The sequence below is a fragment of the Ascaphus truei genome, chromosome 2 (genome assembly GCF_040206685.1).
Source record: "Ascaphus truei isolate aAscTru1 chromosome 2, aAscTru1.hap1, whole genome shotgun sequence".
NCBI classification, from domain to species: domain Eukaryota; kingdom Metazoa; phylum Chordata; class Amphibia; order Anura; family Ascaphidae; genus Ascaphus; species Ascaphus truei.
This window is the reverse complement of record NC_134484.1, coordinates 52572106-52592988: the sequence shown is the minus strand read 5'-3', so window position 1 is coordinate 52592988 and position 20883 is coordinate 52572106. Positions and strand designations below refer to the sequence as shown.

The window sequence follows — 20883 nt, the reverse complement described above, 5'->3', positions numbered from 1 at the left end:
CAATGTGGACCCGACTTACTACAATCTAGGTTCCTACGACTTGGTGCTCCAGCCATTGCCAAACCAATTGCGTCCACAGTCAACTCTATCCTGTCTGCAGGCCATATCCCTAAGACCTGGAAAACTGCCAGAGTTGTCCCAATCTTCAAAAGTGGGGACAAAAACACTGTCTCAAACTACAGGCCAATCTCACTTCTCCCAATTCTATCCAAAGTTATGGAAAAATGCTATCCTGCTTAACAAACTCTAGAGCTCTGGAATAGGGAAGCATGCTTTAAACTGGTTTCAGTCCTACCTATCAGGAAGATCCCAACATGTGTCCATCTCAGGCTCTAACTCCAACCCCCTGGATATCACCTGTGTCCCGCAAGGCTCTGTTCTGGGGCCCCTACTCTTCTCAGTGTTCATTAATGATCTTCCCACAGCTTGTAAGGAAGCCTCAATTCACATGTATGCAGATGACACAATCCTATATGCACACAGCCATAGCCTCTCTGACCTTCAACACATACTTCAGTCTGACTTTTTGAGACTCGAAAACTGGATTTCCCAAAACAAACTGTTTTTAAACACTGACAAGACTGTAACAATGGTATTTGGGACCAAGACTAAATTTGTAAAGATTCCAGTGACTGAGCTCCTGATTAGAACCAACGCTAACACCACCCTAACACCTGTCACTAGTTTTAAATACCTGGGCTTATGGTTTGACTCCCACTTAACATTCGGGATGCACATTGATACCCTGACAACCAAGACCTATACCAAACTAGGGGTACTTTACAGGAACAAATCCTCCCTAAGTCTCCTGGTCAGAAAGCGTATTGCACAGAAGATGCTAATGCCAATTATTGACTATGGAGACATAGTATATGGCTTTGCTCCTCAAACCCACCTTAGCAAACTTGACACCCTCTACAATTCAATTTGTCGTTTTGTTCTCCAATGCAACTACAACACACATCACTGCGAAATGCTCAAAGAACTAGATTGGTCAACACTAGAGTCTAGGCGCAAAGTTCACCTTTCCTGTCTTGCCTTTAAATTCTTCATGGGCAAGCTACCCAGCTACCTGAACAAGCTCCTCACCCCTACCACCTGCAATACTTATCACCTGAGATCAGACTCCAAAAGACTATTCATGGTCCCAAGGCTCAACAAAGTATCCGGACGTTCCTCCTTCTCCTTCCGTGCACCCCAAAACTGGAACAACCTACCAGAGACTCTCATATCCAACACCAGCTTAAGTTCTTTCAAATCTAAGGCTGTCTCACACTTTAATCTGGTCTGTAAATGTTTCATACGGTCATAATATATATTTTCTTTAACTGTGCACGCAATGACTTGTATATAATGTATACCTTGTTCATTTATGTAACTGTACTTGTCACCATGTATTATTTGTTTTACTCTGTGCCCAGGACATACTTGAAAACGAGAGGTAACTCTCAATGTATTACTTCCTGGTAAAATATTTTATAAATACAAAATAAAATTAAGCGGTAGTATTTTTTTTTAGATCAAGTGGGCCCCCATACAAGGCACCCTTCACCACCCTAAAAAAGAAATCCTCATTTATGCCACCCCCACGAAACCAGTGATCATGTGGAAGTTTTTTCCAGATTAGTGACTAACGATCTGGAAAGTCTAACAAACGTAACTAGTAAATATAATGTAACTTTTAAAGATCACTTAGCACTTAAAGATCTGGAAGATGATCAAATCATAATCAAACCATCTGACAAAGGCAGGAACGTGGTTTTAAATAAACAGGCATATGTCACTGAATGTGTAAGGCTCCCAGCAGATAAAAAATGCTACACTATATTAGATGGGGATCCAACAATGACATTTCAGAAACAATTATCTGAGATTTTACAGGAGGGTATAACTGATAAGGTGATCTCTAAAGATGAACTTAAGTTTATCTATATTAAAATGCAGAGGACTGCAACATTTCGCCACCTCCCAAAAATACATAAAGGGAAAAATCCCCCTCCCGGCAGACCAATTGTGTCCAGCATTGAAAGCCTAACATCTAATGCCAGCATTTATTTAGATAAACTTTTACGTCCCTTTGTGAGCACCCTTCCCTCATATTTACATGATACCAAGGACATACTACTAAAATTGGAAGATGTTGTTGTTGACCCCGAGATATTTCTACTTGGCCTAGATGTTGAGGGGCTTTATACAAGTATCTCTCACAAGGTTGGCATGGCGGCAGTTGCCCATTTCTTGAAGTCCAGGGACCAACACTCTATACAACACTTTGTACTTAAGCTCTTGGACCTCACCCTAACTAAAAAAATACTTTTTATTACATCATAAATATTACCATAAGATCCAGGGAACTGCAATAGGGACAACCAGTGCTCCCACCTACACCAATGTATATCTGGGCTGGTGGGAGGAAACAGTGGTCTTTACCGAAGCCCTGGATAAATATACCAACTATGTAGAGTTTTGGGTGGATACATAGATGATGTACTACTGCTGTGGAAAGGTTTACAAACAGTTACTATGTGAATTCATAGAAATTCTGAATAATAATTACATATATCCTCAAACTGACCTACAAACTATGCAAAGACAGCATTCATTTTCCTGATCTTACTACTGCAAAAATGTCAAACTAGAGACTACCATCTTTAGGAAAAGTATGACTACAACCAGTTTACTAATGGCCGATAACCATCACCCAATGCATGTCATCAAAGCTATACCTACAGGTCAGTTTATGCATTTATGACGTAACTGTTCGAAACTACATGAGTACAAATCACAAAATCACAAGTGGCAAAGATGAGTAATAGATTTCACCAATGTGGTCACACAAAAGGGGCAATTAAAAAATCCTACCACAGGCCTGCCAATACATCCAGACCTCAGTTATTAACCAGCACCCGTAAGAATAGTCATGAGATAACAAGGTTATCCAAGTCATCCACACGTTTAACAACCAATGGGAAAGGATTAACCAAATATTTCGCAAACATGGGCATATTCTTATGGAGGATAAGGACCTCACAAAGGCCCTTAAATCTTATCCCAGTATGGCATGCAGGAGAACCCACAACCTAAAGGACAGACTAGTCCATAGTCATTTTCAAATCAACCCCCAAAAAACATTTATTTTGAATAGGTCCTCACGACTCTCAAGAGATGCGAGACGTGAGGACCCAGGGTCAGGCAGTGAGAAGGCGCGTGTAGAGCTGACAGCTGACCGAAAGTTTCCTTCCCTGCCTTAGAGGGGTCAGTACATATCCACGGCATCACGGGCGCAGTTTATCAGCTCATCTACAGGAGCGGACACACTTCGTGGCGGGGATTTTATCCCAATCTGCTTGTTTTGATTTGCCAAATGTGAGTGCAAATTTTTATATTGATTTTACATAAAAGTTGGAACAGTCTGCACTATGTGTTGTGCCTCTCTCATCCTGCTAAGGTCCCATCACATTGATCTGGGGGAGATTTGGATGTTTACCATATATCTCACAAAAATACCTGTATACACACGATTCCTTTGAGAAATCTGTAAGTAAAAATCTCATTGGGCTATTTTGTTCTACGAACCATACCACTCGAACAGACATATTTGCACTATATGCTTGTGTTTGCTCTTTTTTATATATACCTGCGCTCCCCAGTATCCTGTAACCAGACATCTCTTGGATTGAAGAAAAAACAATCTACAGGAAGGGTTGAAGCGGCATTTATTATTACAGTATTTCTATTGGGTCACATTCACTGATGTTTTTACATTGATACACTGTTATAATTATTCACGTGCACTAATTGAAGTCACTATAATTAGATTTAAGTGCCACTCTTTAACTATTTGTTCACACTATAAATGAGATTGACCAGATCTGGTCTAATAAGATGAAAATGTATAAAATCCAAATAGTACCAAGAATATTAGTCTACAAATAATAACAGTGTGTGCTTGTCGAACCGTAGTTATAACTGTGTAATCCCTAGAGCAGCAGAGGTGGCACCCATTTTCTTCTTACAAAGTAGAGTAAGGTTGCCCATGTTCTGTTCATCTTTTATTTAATCTCACTTGGCTTCAGTAACTCATACCCCTCAGTACATATTATTACCTTGTGCTAGAAGTACTTTCTAGGTAACAATCAGCAAAATAGATATCCCTTGGTGGTGTGCTGTTAGTAGACAGTGTGCACTGCTACAAATCAGCTAGTTTAGCTCACACTACTATACTGTAGCTGTGGCCTAGAAAACAGTGGTTATAGGTTCTAGTCCTGTTGGGTCTGACAACATTCCACTCATTAGGTTGGTGCTTTAGGCTTATCAACTCTATATAGGTGGTATGGAAAGCCTTTTAGGGAGTGTGGGACGAGCCCCAAATAAATATACTTTACATAGCCATTATCATATCTCCCAGCCAGGTACCTCAGATGTGCTCCATTTTCAGCACAGGCATGTCTCCCTAATATATTTGGAGTGATGTTTGAGGGAATCTCCCCTCATTCTACCTATTTTTAACAATTCAGTAACTGATTTTATCCGTGTTCAGATTCCTAAAAATCCATCCGGAAATGAATTGCTCTTTGTCACCAAAGAAAAAAAATCAGAAATTGTGAATTGGCCTTTTTGAGAGTGATTCATGGATATCTGTGGACTATAGGAACAGGCCAATCCGAGGCAGATCCAAATTTGCAATTAAAATATCACCCATCTCTACTTCTTACCGATTAATATGGTTGGCTTATTATTTAACTGCATATAACGAAACAACAGATCAACAATCTTGTATAATAACAATAAAACATAAATATGGCCGCACTAAAATGTCAAAGTTATTGTTGTTTATGAGCAGGTGTGGCATATACTGTAATAACAAACAGCTTTTTTTTTTATAACCTTACATTTCAATTTGAAAAAAAATGCCTTGAATTAAAATTCTGTATTAAAAATTTTTTTCCCGATAGTAGTTAATTGTAAACCTTTTGTGAAAAGTTTTTGTTATGTATTTACTGTGACAGGCTTGCAAAATATACTCACATGGATACCACAGCCCCCATAAAAAGGGGAGAATGTGTGCATGAGGGGCCATTTTTGTGGAATTCTCAATTGAATTTAATCAAATGTTTCAAACATTCATGATTAAATCTTGATATATTCTCAAAACATTACGGCAAAGTTAATATGACAGTTGATTTTCCATGCAAAATTAAAGATCGAATATTCAAGTACAATTTTTTTAGACACAGTGCAGAACTTGCTGATCATATTTTGACACGTGTCCATCTCTAACAAATACTTTAGTTTCCGTTGTTGATATTTTTTTGTTTTACTGGAGTTGCCCAATTACTTAATATTAAAAATAATTTATAAAGCGGGATTTCTTACTGATTGAAAGTTTTTTTTTTAAATATATCAAAGTATTATTGTTAAAAATATCGAATAGTATTTTTTAATTGCAAAGGTGTTCTGTGACCGATTTGTGAAATGAAAGTTTTTTTTTTAAATATATCAAAGTATTATTGTTAAAAATATCGAATAGTATTTTTTAATTGCAAAGGTGTTCTGTGACCGATTTTTGAAATCATACCATACTTTGCCTGCAGCTGCAATCCACAGAGATTTATCTCTATATCCTTTAAAGATTTTTAATTCATTTCCAATAACATTTAACAAAGGAAATTAAGCTGTAATGGTTCTAACCCTTTCTCGCTTTAAAGCATCAGTCCAAGCTGCCGTTTTAAAGAATAATAAATTATCCTTAATATGTGCAACAATACAATCTACATAATGATAAGTAATTAACTAAGTTGCCGATCAATCCGTTCTGCTGTGATCGATCGGCGAAGATTCGTCACAGGGGTTCACCAAATGGCTATCAGTTTAGCAGAAGAGGACCAAAGATACAAAGTTCTGTGGGGAAGATCATATGATCAAACAGGCACTAGATACAATTGGTGCACTGCTAGATAGAGGACAGGACTCAAAATGTGGTGTTCAAGAGCCGGTTTCAGAAGAGGTAGGGGATGTGAATGTGTAAATGGTTGCTATAGAAACAAAACATGCTTGTTACATTATAATAAATTGAAAATGTCATTCACTGTTGTTTAAAAAAATGCTGCAAGTATTTCTCATAATACAGAACTGATTTATTTAAAAAAACAAAAAAAAAATCACATGTAGGCTATTGCATCCATGCATTATTTCTTTATGGAGCCACACATTAATAATAATAGAAACCCTGATTCAGATCATTTTATCAACATAGCTATGTGCAACTTTGTGTTGGTAAAAAGTAACTGAATTACTCACTGCTTTTATTTGGACTTAATTAATGTAACATTTAGTATTAATTCTGCAGAAGATAGATTCTGACAGGAAGGAACTAAGCTTTGTAACCAAAGAATGTTTAATGATGAATTTGGTACTTAATGTACTAAATAAAAAATCCATTTTATTTTGCTAGAATCACTGATGAGGCAAATAGCTTTCCCTAGCTTTTTGTAGCCCAACATTAAATTCAGCATAAAGCAAAATGGATTTCAATTTAAATTGTCTTCCACAGAGTAGTAAAAAAAGTATACATTCTAGGAGCTGTTTACGAAAAAAAATCGACAATTTATCATTTAAAATATTTTTTACACTGTAAATGAAAAACTTTAATTTAGATTCTGTTAGATAACAAGATTATTTGTACGAACCCAAGTGATTGGTTAAACGGTAAAATATACCGAATACTTGTATGAACATAAAACCTGTTTAAGGATTTTAAAAGTTACACAGTTATCATTAGATGAAAGTTACAGAGCTACAAATATTGAGGCTTAAAATATATTTAACATGGCAATTTAAAAAGATAATAATAAGGGGGAGAATGTAATACGGGGGGGAGAATATGTTTATACAGTATATAACAATCTATAATTTTGGGCAGTTGTTTAATGACTTCCAAACAAATTATTATCTTTTCAAATTTATGCCTAAAGACTCGTTGCAAAAAGGATCAAAAGAACTCATGAAATAAGCAATACAAATGGCTATAGGTTAGAGCTCTATAAATATCTCCAAGTGTTGTTCCCATTCAAATCATTTTTTATTTTTCTTACATTTTGGGTTTCTGTAAAAGGCCACAGTGCTAAAAGCTTTTAATCTTGCCAGAATTTTGTCACTTGAAAATGACAGTATTTAAAGTCCTATGTAATCTGAATTTAGGGTCATATGACCTTCACATTGACTTTCAATGTTTGTCAAATTCTTCTTCTTGAACTCTCATTAACAATACAGCAAATTGCACATGGTTCACACATCTGTATCATACAGATGCAGCAAGTCTTACTGTTTTTGATGCCTCTACCGCTCGCGATCACAGCATAAAAAAAGAAAGTATTAATGCTGTGGGGATCCCTGCTTCTGAATGGGAACCCCGTAGTGTTAAAACTTCAGAGTGTGGAAGCCAAACAGTGAGGAGGAGCATCTCAGAACTCGTGGGTAATAAGCAGTTTTCGTGCAAAGACTAAGGACATTTAAAACTGCCCAACCCCCTTGATGATATAGATAACTGAATATGGGTATCTACACCATGAGAGGGACCATGTTTCATCATCTATGTCATCAAGTGGGTTGGACAGACCTTGTAATGTCCTTTCCAAACCCCTTTGATGACTTATATGATCAAATATGGTACTACAGTCGCGGCCGCCTTTACTCGTATGCAGCTTCTCCCCGTTTTTTTTTAAACGCGGCAGCGCGGGTTGTTTTTTTTTAGTTTTCTCGCGCCGCGGGCGCTTTCAATGATAAGCGCCATTAGCGCTTATCTGTTAAAGCGGCCGTCGCGCGGGAAACCGCGTTCGAATAAAAAAAAAGCCCCGCATTTATCCCGGCAAGCTTTAGAAAAAAGCTGGCCGGGACAGTATAGTATTCCCCCACATGACATAGATACACATATTTACAGAGCTATCTGCATCATAATGGGTGTTAGACAATTTTAAATGTCCTTAGCCCTTCCACAAGACTGCTTCTTACATCAAGACTACTCTGGAACTCTGTACAGATCCTCCACACTGTTTGGCTTGACTGATCAAGTGAAGGATTAATGCTGCAGGGTTCCCATTCAGAAGCATGGAGCCCCTTCATCGTTAATCTTCTCAGGCCAGAATAGGTCCCCACATGCATTGTCCCCAGCGTCAGAGACTTTAGCTTGTTTGTCTGCAGTGTCAGGGACAGTAAGTCTTGCTAAATCTGTATGTTGGTTAGAGGCTCACATATTCCTGAGAACATTTCTATGATTAGGGCTTGGTTAGAAAGCCATTTTAGAAAATCTCAATGGTGGTTATCTGTGTTGTTTTCTTTACATAAATACATCTTTCGAAAATAAATCTACTGGATAGTGTTACACCTACTGTGTGAAGTAGATTTTTAAAAGGTATTTTTTACTATTTTATAGAGTGTAACTGCACCATCTTTATTATGACATATTGTAAAGTATTTTTTAATTGCAAAGGTGTTCTGTGACCGATTTGTGAAATCATACCTTACTGTGCCTGCAGCTGCAACCCACAGAGATTTATCTCTATATCCATTAAAGATTTTTTATTCTTGTAAGTGCGTTTCATCCATGCACAATATATGAAATAATTTGTGTTATATTTTACACGATGGAGTGCACACTTCTTTCTTTTTTTTATATATAGGAAATACGATACCGTTGTTGAGATGAAATCACATGGGCAGCACTCAGTTATATGGTCAAAAACAGTATATTGTGAAACAAAGACACAGAACCAATGTTTCGGTCCGCCAGAGGGACCTTTGTCAAGGTCCCACCACCTTGACAAAGGTCCCTCTGGCGGCTGTATTTCCTATTATTGCCTTATGGGATTAGCACCTATATTATTTTCCAGTGGAGTGCCTGCTGTTCGCTGTGTTATATATATATATATATACACACATATTTCTCTTGTTTATATATGTTAATAATAATAATTAACATTTTTAATAAACTACTTTTATTATGTACGACAGTGGAGTAGAGACAATATTCATTAGCTAGAGATTTAGGTTAGGAGTTGTGTTATTTATTTATTTCTAGTTTTTTTTAACATATAAACATATCCAAGGCAAAAGGTATTTTGTGCTCATTTTAAAATTGTTATTACTATACAGTAGCAAAGAAATATGCCTCCATATCATACAATATATTTTTTGGAAATTGTTGAAATTTAAAACTGTTTATTCAGCGCTTATTAGCATTCTAGCTCATTTGATTTATATAGATAAAAATAAAGAAATTATGATTGTATGAAAGTGTTAAAAAAAAAAATTCCATAAAATATTTTTTTCTTTTATGCTTTTTTACAGGTATTGTATGGCATCAACATTTCTTATTGTGGAATTGCACTAGATTCTCTTGTGAAATAATAAAGTGAAGTGTCCATGTCTATTACTTACCCAGAAGGGGAAAAAAATCAATTCCTATACCCAATAGATGAAGTCACGAGTTTTAGAAAGGTCAGTAGATGCTGTCAGCTGCTTGCTGCTAAGGCCAAAATAAACTTGTTGTTTCGCGAAAACATTATTGGAACAAGACAACATGCATGTCAAACGCTGGAGGGAGGAAAGTCTGTTCTAAAAGAGTACAGTTGAGAATGAGTGTGTGATAGAGCAGATTATATCATACAGGAATTATGGCTTTAAGGCTTGTCTTGCTAGAACATTTAACATTTGACATAAGATATTATGGGCCATGTTTATTGAGTTGGGCTATTCCATTATATCTCTTCTGCAAGTGGAAGACATCATATGGCTTACTTAAGTAGCTACAGTAGTAAATATGGCCACTTTGGGGCCTGATTTAGCGTTAGCTAATGACAGTCGGTGTGCAAACTCGTTGTGCAGGTGCTAAATGTCTTTTTGTGCCTCATAGAAATAAGATTCAATTTAGTTGAGCAAAAATAGGCACACAACCGTGATTGTGTGAGGGCACATTAATCTAACAACTCAATGGGCAGAGCAGAGACGTGTCTTTATGTAATTTATTTAGATGAGTTCAATAGGAGAGTTCACACATTAAACTACACTTGTTTTTTTTATTTTAATAAATCAGTTCTGTACTATGAGAAAACACTTGTAGCATTTAAAAAAACTCAGAATTATATTTTTAATGTATAATAATGTGACAAGCATTTGTTGTTTCTATAGCAACCATTAAAGTCACATCCTCTTCCTCTTCTGGAACAGACTCTGGCACACCCCTTTTTGAGCCCTGCCCTCTCTCTAACAGTGCACCAATTGTATCTAGTGCCTGCTTGGTCACATGATCTTCCCCACAGAACCTTGCATCTTTAGTCCTATTTTGCTGCACTGACAGCCATTTAGTAAACCCCCAAGCCAAAGCTTCGCAGATCAATCACAGGTGAATGGATTGATCGTCAATTTAGCTAATTACTTATCATTGTGTGGATAGTATTGTTGCACATATCAAAGGAGAAGACATTTTTTTTTAAATACGGCAGTTTGGCCTGCTGTTTTAACAGGCAATTTAGAGTTTGTTCACCTGCTGTTCTTTATTTAAGAATATTTCTTAATTATGTGCCAACATGGACTAGGTGTAAACTTAGCTACACTATAAGAACCCACCAGCAGGTGTTTGGAAGCTATGACTGCAATTGCTGCTGGTTTCATGCACAGATGCTATCTGGTAATGCTTGCTCTCCAGAAATATAGACATATTTATTTATTTATTATACCCCACAAGAAGAGAGAGCATTTATTTTTCATGCCTGATGTACTCAATGAGCAGGTTGGCTTCCTCTCTGTTAAATGTGTGCTGTCTTTTAATTTCAGTCTCCTGGCTGTTTGTTTCCTCCATCATAATGCTGTCGACTAAAGGGAGGCACCCAAAAGTAGGACACATAGAGTGAGTGCTAATTTCCTGAAGTGCTAAAGTATTGCTGATGTAATTATTCCTTATAGACACAATGTTTACACATAGACGTACAGTATGATTGCGTAAGATATAAAAATTACGCAAAGCCAATGGTATTAATCTAAGACCTGATGATCTACTTTCTGGAATGGCGATGCTATTTTTGCGACTATGTCTAAACTAAAAATCAGACCCTATATCTTGTATGATCTAGATAAGGGGTGCTCAAACTGGGGGTGTGCCCCCTAGGGGCGCATGAGATATTCCAGGGGGTAGCAGCAGTTACAGAGGTCCCGCACTCTTCCCCAAGGCATTTCAATTAAATGCATGGGACCGCGCGAGGCCTCTGTAACTTCCCTTACCTTGGTTCCAGCGATGCGTCGTCATGGCAACGTGGGGTCCCGTTACCATAGCAACATGACATCACATGACCCAGCGGCGTCATTTGACACCGGAGCCAAGCTAGGGGGTGGGGGGACACGAGGAGGTGAGGACTCCCTGCAGAGGGCGCAGGGGGGGAAGTTTGCATACCCCTGGTCTAGATTACAGAAAGGAAACAGTTAAGACAAAACCATAAATATCTTACAAACTGGAAGTGCAAGTCATAATTCATGTTACTTTTAACTGCATCATTTACATTGATAAGTAAAAATGTAAAATTAACAACTGTGCAGGTCTGAAAAATAAGGCAGTTTAAAGATCATTCATTATATAAAGGAAAATGTGAGATTTTTCCTACAAAAGATTAAATCTGTAAATAAATAATGGTTCTTAATTATAGAATAAATGAGTACTTCAGCATTAGGTGAGACCTTTTTTTATTGGACTAATAATTGATATTAAACGACAAGCTTTCTAGAGTTCTCTGTCTTCCTAAGGTCAGCGATATTGATTTCTTAATCCTAATTTCTCACAATACACCTGCCCAACTCATACATTCTGTTCAAGATGTTTTCTGTCCAGCCCTTTTGTATTTTACAGCCCACTCCCCCTAAAATCGCTCTAAATTACTGCCCCAAGCTCCTGGGTAAATAAAACAGGGTAATAAACGGATGAAATGGATAGTGAGAAATAGGGCCAAGCATTCATCAGCAGTGGTAAAAGGGGTGGGTGTGAAGAGGGAGAGATGGTGATAAATTGTAAAATGAACAGAGAGGCCGGGAGAAACATTACAAAGAGATGTACCAAAACTATCACATCTGCACTAAAAACCTGCAAGAACACATGCCCTGTCTGTTTATTTACTATTCCCTCTGCCATTACCTCTTTACATAATCTGACTTAGATTGTTATCTTAGGTTTTTCATCTGTGTTAAACTCATGAAATCTTTTGCTAATAAGGAGGAAGAGAGTATAACTCTCGAAAGCTTGTCCTATAATTGTTCGGCCAAATAAAAAAAGTACTGAAGTATTCATTTATTCTCCACTATCGCAACTGAACTAACACAGCTATTTCTATTTAATTCTTATCTATACTATAATTCTAAGTTGGATTCCATCTGTTTGTTTGTATGTCCGAAGCACCAAAACCTCAGAAACGGCACCACGTAGCACATCAAAACTTTCACTGTACATTCTGCTGTGGATTTGTAGGTCAAAGCAACTATTTTGAGCTTCCAATGTGACTCACCTCCCAAATTATGGACATTCTAAGTTTCCCTCGGCTGTCCAGCAAATCTGTTAGAGCAAGAGCAGGGGGTTGGGGGCGTGGCTACTAAGGAGCGTGTCCTTGCCTGGATTGGGGCTGTGTGTGTGTTTCTCTGTGTCTCTGTGTGAGTGTGTGATGTCAGATGTGCGTGGGAGATGTGCCAGCGGGGGGGGGGGGAGATGTGCCAGCTAGCAGAGAGAGATGTACCAGTGGGGCGGGGGGGGGGACATGTGCCACCAGCGAGGGGCGATGTACCAACGGGGGGAGGGGTGGGGGGCTGGGAGATGTGCCGGCAGTGAGGGGACATATGCCACAGCAGCGCGGGGAGATGTGCCGTCAGCAAGGTGGCAGGGGGGGAGCGGGGACATGTTTTGGCAGTGGGGGGAGACACACACACAGACAGACACACACACATATACACACAGACAGACACACACAGACACACACAGACCGAGACAAATCTCACCCTGCACTACATCCAGCAGCAGGGGAGGGTAGGGGGGGGGGCCCGGGGAGATGTGCCGGCAGCGGGGGGTGAGGGGGGCGGGGACATGTATTCAATATTACATTCCCCGGGCGAAGCCGGGCACAATAAGCTAGTATATAGATACAATTTTCTTGAAATCTAGAAAAGCCTCCACTTTTCCAAGATTTTTGCAACTCTGTATGAGTGCTGTATCCTTGTTTTACCTACAATATAACAAGAAAATCATTCAAAGTTACATAGAATTTGTTCTAAAATATTTTACAAATATCAGTGTAAAGTGCTAATATTATCTTGCATTTTTTTAATACGTTATTCCAGATTAATCCAAAACATAATCAGCGATCATTTATTAATTTAAAGTAACAATGATTCTATATTTATGAAGCACTCACAGCCCCAAACCGAAACAGGAAGTGACGCTTTGGAAAAACTGATGTGACGCGATGGAGCCCACGGTGATGCCGGCAAGGAAGACAGCGGCTGGGAAAGGCTCCCCAGACTATCGGCGCCACTGAGGGGATGGCGGGCGGTGAGGAGACTAACCACCTATGATGTTAATACTGTTGTGAACATACTTTTTTTTTCGGACACGTTGTAAGTACGGTTCTTTTTTTATATTATAAAATCTTTATATATTAATCTGCACTATGGTACATTCTCTTTTATACTGAAGTACATCTCTTCTGAATCCACACAAGCAAGTTTGCCACAGTTTTGGAGTTGCGATTTAAACACCCATTACACTGTGAGTAGGCATTGTACAAGAGCCAGGACTCTCGCATATTCACAGAATAACCAAGACACCTACACTCTTTTTTGTTAACTCTCTCCCATGCTCCCCCTGGACTTTAAAGAAACATTTCAGCTTCTCTGGGACCAGCAAAGACAATCCCTACCAGAGGTTGTGAGCAGGGAGTTGCCACTCTATTTTTTCATTGATGTGTCACTTTTTTCACTTTTTGCACAAGACTTGTGGCATACTGTTTTTTGTCTATCTAGTGTATAGTTTAATCACTTTGCTTCACTATTGCACTTGTAACATGTAATATTAACTGTGGGAGTGCTTGATTTGGCTCTATTTGTTCAAATCTATATTTATGAAACAATCAATCAAAAATAAAATTTAAAAATAAACCCAGAAAAATCTAGAAGTGCCCTTTTCTCATTTACTAGTGTACAGTAATTATAGTAAAAACAGAATGTGAACAAATATAAACAAAACCCAGGGCACCAATATGTGTTGTTAGCCATACTTACTTTCTGTCTGGTATTGTGGCATTGATTACAATGTGCTAAGATGTACAAAGTTATAGTCAATACAGTTGGTCACCACTGTACATCAGACTGTGTGGTCTGGTGTGGTTCGTAATTTTTTTTTCTTTTAATGAATTATCAATTATCAAAATGCAAATGTATAAATTCTGTATTACAAAAAAAAAATGTTTCTTACCTTCATAAAATATTTTGAAGCCATGGGCACTAACTGCAAAATCACTCGTCAAGCGGAATGAAAATACAGATCCTGTACTTGTAACAGGGGGCGGGAGATGAAATCCTGTTAGCCTGAAAGATAAAATAAATGCACATTTAGTGGTATACATTTATGCATGATTTCAGCCTGTTCGTATTCACAAAATTTAAATCTACAGTGCATTATACACAGAAATCTGTTTATACGTTAATACATGTCTATCGAGATATGTATGGAACTTTTGTTATGTTGTTTTAAGGTGCATTTTGACATCTGTAGACAGACGAAGAAAATAACAAAACTTGCTTAATTTATTGATTTAATTTTGCACAAACTGTTCTATCTACAATTTGTTTGCTTTCTTTTACTTTAATTCTTTGCTGTAACCAAAGACCAATTATTCATCATCTCAACAATACTTACTGCTGAAAACAGCAGGTGACATGTATCAAACTTTTCAGCTACTTTAACAAGCTGTAATTAATTGCTCAATTTTTGTTTAGATGGTTCGAATTTAAAGACCATTTATCAATCCTTGACCCAGTTGCCAGACTGAAGCAATTTGAGTCAGCATTTGTTAAGACAATACAATTAAGTAAATGGAAGTGATATACACCGACAACATTGTTAACAGGATCCTTTAATTATTCAAAGTAATAGGGATTATTTATTAAGGTATACAGTACCTGTTGACAAACAAGTGCCACCAAATAGCGCCAGATGTATCAAGTTAAAGACACAATATTGGTTTCAACTGGAATTGTAATATATCTTGTGCTGTTCGTTGCACTAGTTTAAAGTAAAAGCATTAAACTGATAATCAATATACCAAACGCAAAAAGTGTATTATCTAAAATTTTCAAAAATTGGTCATTGTCAAAGTATTTAAAACCATAGACAAAACATGAAACACAGAGAGAGCTCAGTGCAACATCCTATGACACAAATACACAGTACAGTGCCTCTATGTATATATATGTATCTTTTGAATAAAATGGTCTTTTAGTTTAACTCTTTGGCCAAAGTGTTGTAAGCCCTTGAGCCCCTCCAAGGCAGACACGTCTCAAGGGTCCTAACACTAATATAAATTCTTAATAACCTGTACATTACCAGGAAGAATGATTTAAATATATATTGCCATGCTCAGTAGCACTCCTCTTTGACACTTATACGCATATATATATATATGTATGCGTATAAGTGTCAAAGAGGAGTGCTACTGGGCATGGCAATATATATTTAATATATATTTAAATCATTCTTCCTGGTAATGTATAGGTTATTAAGAGTTTATATTAGTGTTAGGACCCTTGAGACGTGGTCTGCCATGGAGGTGCTCAAGGGCTTACAACACTTTGGCCAAAGAGTTAAACTAAAAGACCATTTTATTCAAAAGATACATATATATATATATATATAGAGGCACTGTACTATGTATTTGTGTCATAGGATGTTGCACTGAGCTCTGTCTGTGTTTCATGTTTTGTCTATGGTTTTAAATACTTTGACAATGACCAATTTTTGAAAATTTTAGATAATATACTTTTATATATTTTTATACACTTTTTTATATATATATATATATATATATATATATATATATATATATATATATATATATATGTTGTGGTTATTTTGGGGGCTTAATCTGAGTTTTTAGGGGTTCTGTGTGTTTTGCAATTCTGTTCAGCTGTTACTAGCTGATTTGGAGGATGGCTCCTCCTTCCCAAGTTTGAAGCTCAACCCCTCCCACTTTGAAATGGTTAAAAGCTCACTCCATCTCACCTTCTACACTCATGGGAACTTGCAGGCAGTTTGATTGCGCCAAATCTAATTCATAGTGCTGTTCCAGGTATTATACAGGTTAATAAGAGCTTCAATCAGACTTAGAACTATGCAACTAATTTGGACAGATTTATTATAAATCATTCTTCCTGGTAATGTACAGGTTATTAAGAATTTATATTAGTGTTAGGACCCTTGAAACGTGGTCTGCCTTGGAGGGGCTCAAGGGCTTACAACACTTTGGCCAAAGAGTTAAACTTAAAGACCATTTTATTCAAAAGATACACACACACGTATATATATATAAAATGGTCTTTAAGTTTAACTCTTTGGCCAAAGTGTTGTAAGCCCTTGAGCCCCTCCAAGGCAGACCACGTTTCAAGGGTCCTAACACTAATATAAATTCTTAATAACCTGTACATTACCAGGAAGAATGATTTATAATAAATCTGTCCAAATTAGTTGCATAGTTCTAAGTCTGATTGAAGCTCTTATATATATACGTGTGTGTGTATCTTTTGAATAAAATGGTCTTTAAATTTAACTCTTGGGCCAAAGTGTTGTAAGCCCTTGAGCCCCTCCAAGGCAGACCACGGCAATATATATTTAAAACCAAAGACAGAACATGAAACACAGACAGAGCTCAGTGCTATATCCTATGACACAAATACACTGTACTGTGTATTTGTGTCATAGGATATAGCAATGAGCTCTGTCTGTGTTTCATGTTCTGTCTATGGTTTTAAATATATATTGCCATGCTCAGTAGCACTCCTCTTTGACACTTACAATATATGCATATATATATATGTTGTGGTTATTTTGGAAGCTTAATATGAGCTTGTAGGGGTTCTGTTTGTTTTGCATCATTGTCAAAGTACAATTATTGACATTGCCATTGGAAAATCTTCCACTCATTTAATAGAATAATATAACACAAGGTAGCACAAAATGTCTCATTAGCAACTACAAAAAACAAATTACTTTTGGTGTTACAAGGCCAAAACCATTCCTTCTTAACGCAGCAAAGGAACTCACCGGTTCTAAAAAAAACTGTTGTTAAAAGTTTTTTAAAAGCAGTTTGTGTGATAAGGAAAAACGAAAAGAGAAAAGTTACATTAGAGGTAGCCTGTTTAACACCTTGGGTGCCCTTGACATGTGGTCTTGCTCTCCAGGGGCCCCATAACATAGTAGCTATGTCATACTGCTCATTTTTCTAGTTGTGATCGCTCTGTGCTCCCCTTCCGTTTTGTCATCAGTAAAGAAGTGGTCACGTGCTCACAAGTGCTGGATATGGCTGTGGCACTAAGGTGCCATGGCCCCTCAGGTATTCAAAGGGTTAACATAGAACTGATTTAACACCATTTGATTAAACCAACATAAGGATTTGTCTCACTTGCATTCACAGCATTCAACATCAAATATTGTATTTCCATTCATTTGACTTAATCTGCATAGAGAAGGAAACACACAGCTACAAAAGCGCAAACTTATTTTTTTTTTTAGCAAACTTACATTTTGTAAGTTTCAAATAAGTTTCATCAATTTTTTTAGCCAAAACGTTTAGCCAAAGTGTTCGCATTTCTCCTGATTGTCTATATTTGAAAAAAAGCATTCAGTTTCTCTTTCCTCAGCAGCAAATGTCCTATTTCATGGTCTGAATTAAACATGCTTGGCCAATTTTTCTCCACCGACAAAATGGTAAATTCACCTGGTTCACAAATTCATGTAAATGTTCACACATCCCTAATTCCAAAACAGAGATCAGTGCTACAATAGGAAGTGCAATCATAAATCATTCCTTCTTGGTAAAATAGTGATGAATGCTTCAAAATAACTTTCAATGTTATTTTATCCTTGAAAATATTGTCTGCCCTGGCCAATTTTCCTTGGCTGTGATTATAAATGACGATTTGCATCAAATCTCTTTTTAACCACATGTCGTAGAAAAATAAAGTCAGATGCCGTTAGCTATGAGTTTGTAAATGACAAATATTCCCTATAGTTGCTCTAGTTCAGTTGTGAGTAAAGTCTTACTACGTGTTCCAATAATGTACAGTACCAATATACTATAGAACAGGGGAGCAGAAACTTTTGAAGCTGCGCCCCCTGCCTGCCCCCCCTCAATTTCGCTCCCCTCTCACCTCGCTCGGCGGCGTCAAATGACGCACGTCACATAACCCCTTTACCATGGAGACGGCCGCGTGACGTCACTCCATATGACACCGCGGCATCATTTGACGCCACATTGCCATGGCGACGCATCACACAAATGCCTCTGAACCCTGGTAAGTTTGTTGCAGGGGCCTTACGCGATCCCCCGGCATTTAATTTGAATGCCTTGGGGGAATGCGCTGGGCTTCTGCAAGCGCCCACGCACCCCAAAAAAATCCCATGCCCCCCACTTTGCGCACCGCTGCTATAGATCATAATGCCATTTATGGGGGAGAGTTATGGGATTCAATTATTGTAGATCACTCTTTAACCACAGGGTAAAATATGGTTAAATTACAATAACCCCACCTTGCCATGCTTTGGAGAATTTTGGATTATTATTACCATTCTTTTTTTGGTAAATTCAGTATGTTTTTTTATTTCTGCACAAGTGTTTTTCGTATTTTCACATGAAACATTTCTTGATAGGAAAAAAAAAAAAGGTGTTGTTCAACACTAAGGACGGAAAAAATTGGTAAAGTAAGCAATCTGATTGGTTATAGGTTTGATTAATAATTGTAATTGTACTGTATGTATATTTACAGTATTGATTAATAGTGCTTTTGTTTCTATTATTATTTTATTTTACTTAAATTCTTTAATTGCCTTCTGCTCTCTGGTCTTTTTCTCTGCATTATTTGCACACTCATTTTTTCACTTTCTTTGTCTGTCTCTCTATTGTGTTTTTTTTCCTCATCAAATCATTACTTTCTATGCCAATATGGACTGAATAGAGAGGTGACCAAGCCACTCACCAGTAATATTCCTAAATTATAGGTATATGTAAGAGATTGCAAGGTGGATAGGGGAATAAATGTATATATTATTAACAAGGTTGATCCAAGAAGGATCAGAAAGAGACCAGAAAAGTTGCACTCGTGCCAGTGTATATAGTGTATGAAACAGGGATTCAAAATATCCTTGAGATGTAATATCTCATAGAAGCAAGTCTATCAACTAATGGATCAACATTAAAAATAAAATAATAACATTTTATTACATAAATCAAATATTACAGTGTGATAAATATATACAGTCTTATCTTAAAATCCCTAGAGTGGTGCAGAGACACTCTAGTATATAGGATAGTATAGACACAACTTTTGGTATAATAATAGTTGGAAGATGACTATCACAATTTTAACTAGTTAACGTCCAATTATTTAAATAATGGCTTGTCATGTAAAAATCTATACAGAGTCTGTCTGCAAGGTATTTAATTTCTTGAAGAGTAAAAGGCAAAAAATGCCAAAAAAAGTCGCCGCACCACTTAAGAAAAAAGCAAAGAGGGTGAAAAAAATAATGAATTTATTGCTGACAAAAAATGGAGAAAATCACACTGACATGTTTCGCCTGTAAACGCTTTATCAAAGTGTTCAAGAATCTTACCTGCTGCATTGCTTTATGTATGTTCTACGAATTAGGAAGTAATCCACAGATTCGCACCATACAGACTGACGTGATGACGTCACGAGCGTAATCACGTCATGACATTCAATGCAACAAAACAAACTTTATTGTGTCCATTAACAACAACACTAAACAAATACTAAACATAGTTAAATGACATACAAATCAATTACAAAGATTATTAATAAGTCACAAAGGTTAATGAAAATAAGTTTTGAAATACATCCAATCCTTAGTATAGAAAATTAAAAACAATTATAAGTAAAGTTGTTGGAAAAAGATTCCCTAAATTTAATTAAACCGGACTCAGAACAGGATTTTGCTAATATCAAGTGCAATTGCAAAGGATATATGATATATATATATATATATATATATATATAAAAAAGAATATACTACCTAATTAAAATTAGTATATATAACGATAAGAAGATGAAAATATATATATATATATATATATATATATATATATATCCTAAATATAGGGGATAATGATTAATAATCCAAAACAAGCAATGAAGCAAAATCTAACTGAAGTATAGAGGATAAGAGAGGTATACCCAGACAAGTATAATGGTGCAATATTACTTGTATAGATTAATGCAAAAGGATATATGCAATAAATCAATATTCCAAGTATATACCTGCCACATTGTTACATCATGAAAGATTCCAAACGGCCATCTAAAATTTAAAGATCATAGAATCTTTGGGAAATATCAATGAATAAGGGATAATATATCAAAAAATGTCTATGTATATGGAATCAGGCAAAAATACAAAAATACAAAGATTGCATATTAATAGACAAGAGCAGCTAAAAATTACAGTTTGGAATTTGTATATCAACACTTCTGTTATATAACAGAGTTGTTTGATAATATAACCAAAGGAACCAAAAACAGGAGAGAGATGCACTGGAAAAGCTAATGAATATATAAAAATAATAAACATAA

At 36.8% G+C, this 20883-nt stretch overlaps 1 protein-coding gene across 6 annotated transcripts in view; it reads right to left on the bottom strand.

The window, feature by feature from the left end:
* Positions 1-20883, bottom strand: part of CSMD3 (CUB and Sushi multiple domains 3) — a 1548521-nt gene that overhangs the window by 1213738 nt on the left and 313900 nt on the right. For all 6 annotated transcript variants that reach the window (XM_075582415.1, XM_075582410.1, XM_075582412.1 and 3 more), the window contains exon 3: positions 14498-14610. In XM_075582415.1, the coding sequence (XP_075438530.1) occupies positions 14498-14610 (113 nt within the window). The remainder of the gene's footprint in view (positions 1-14497; positions 14611-20883) is intronic.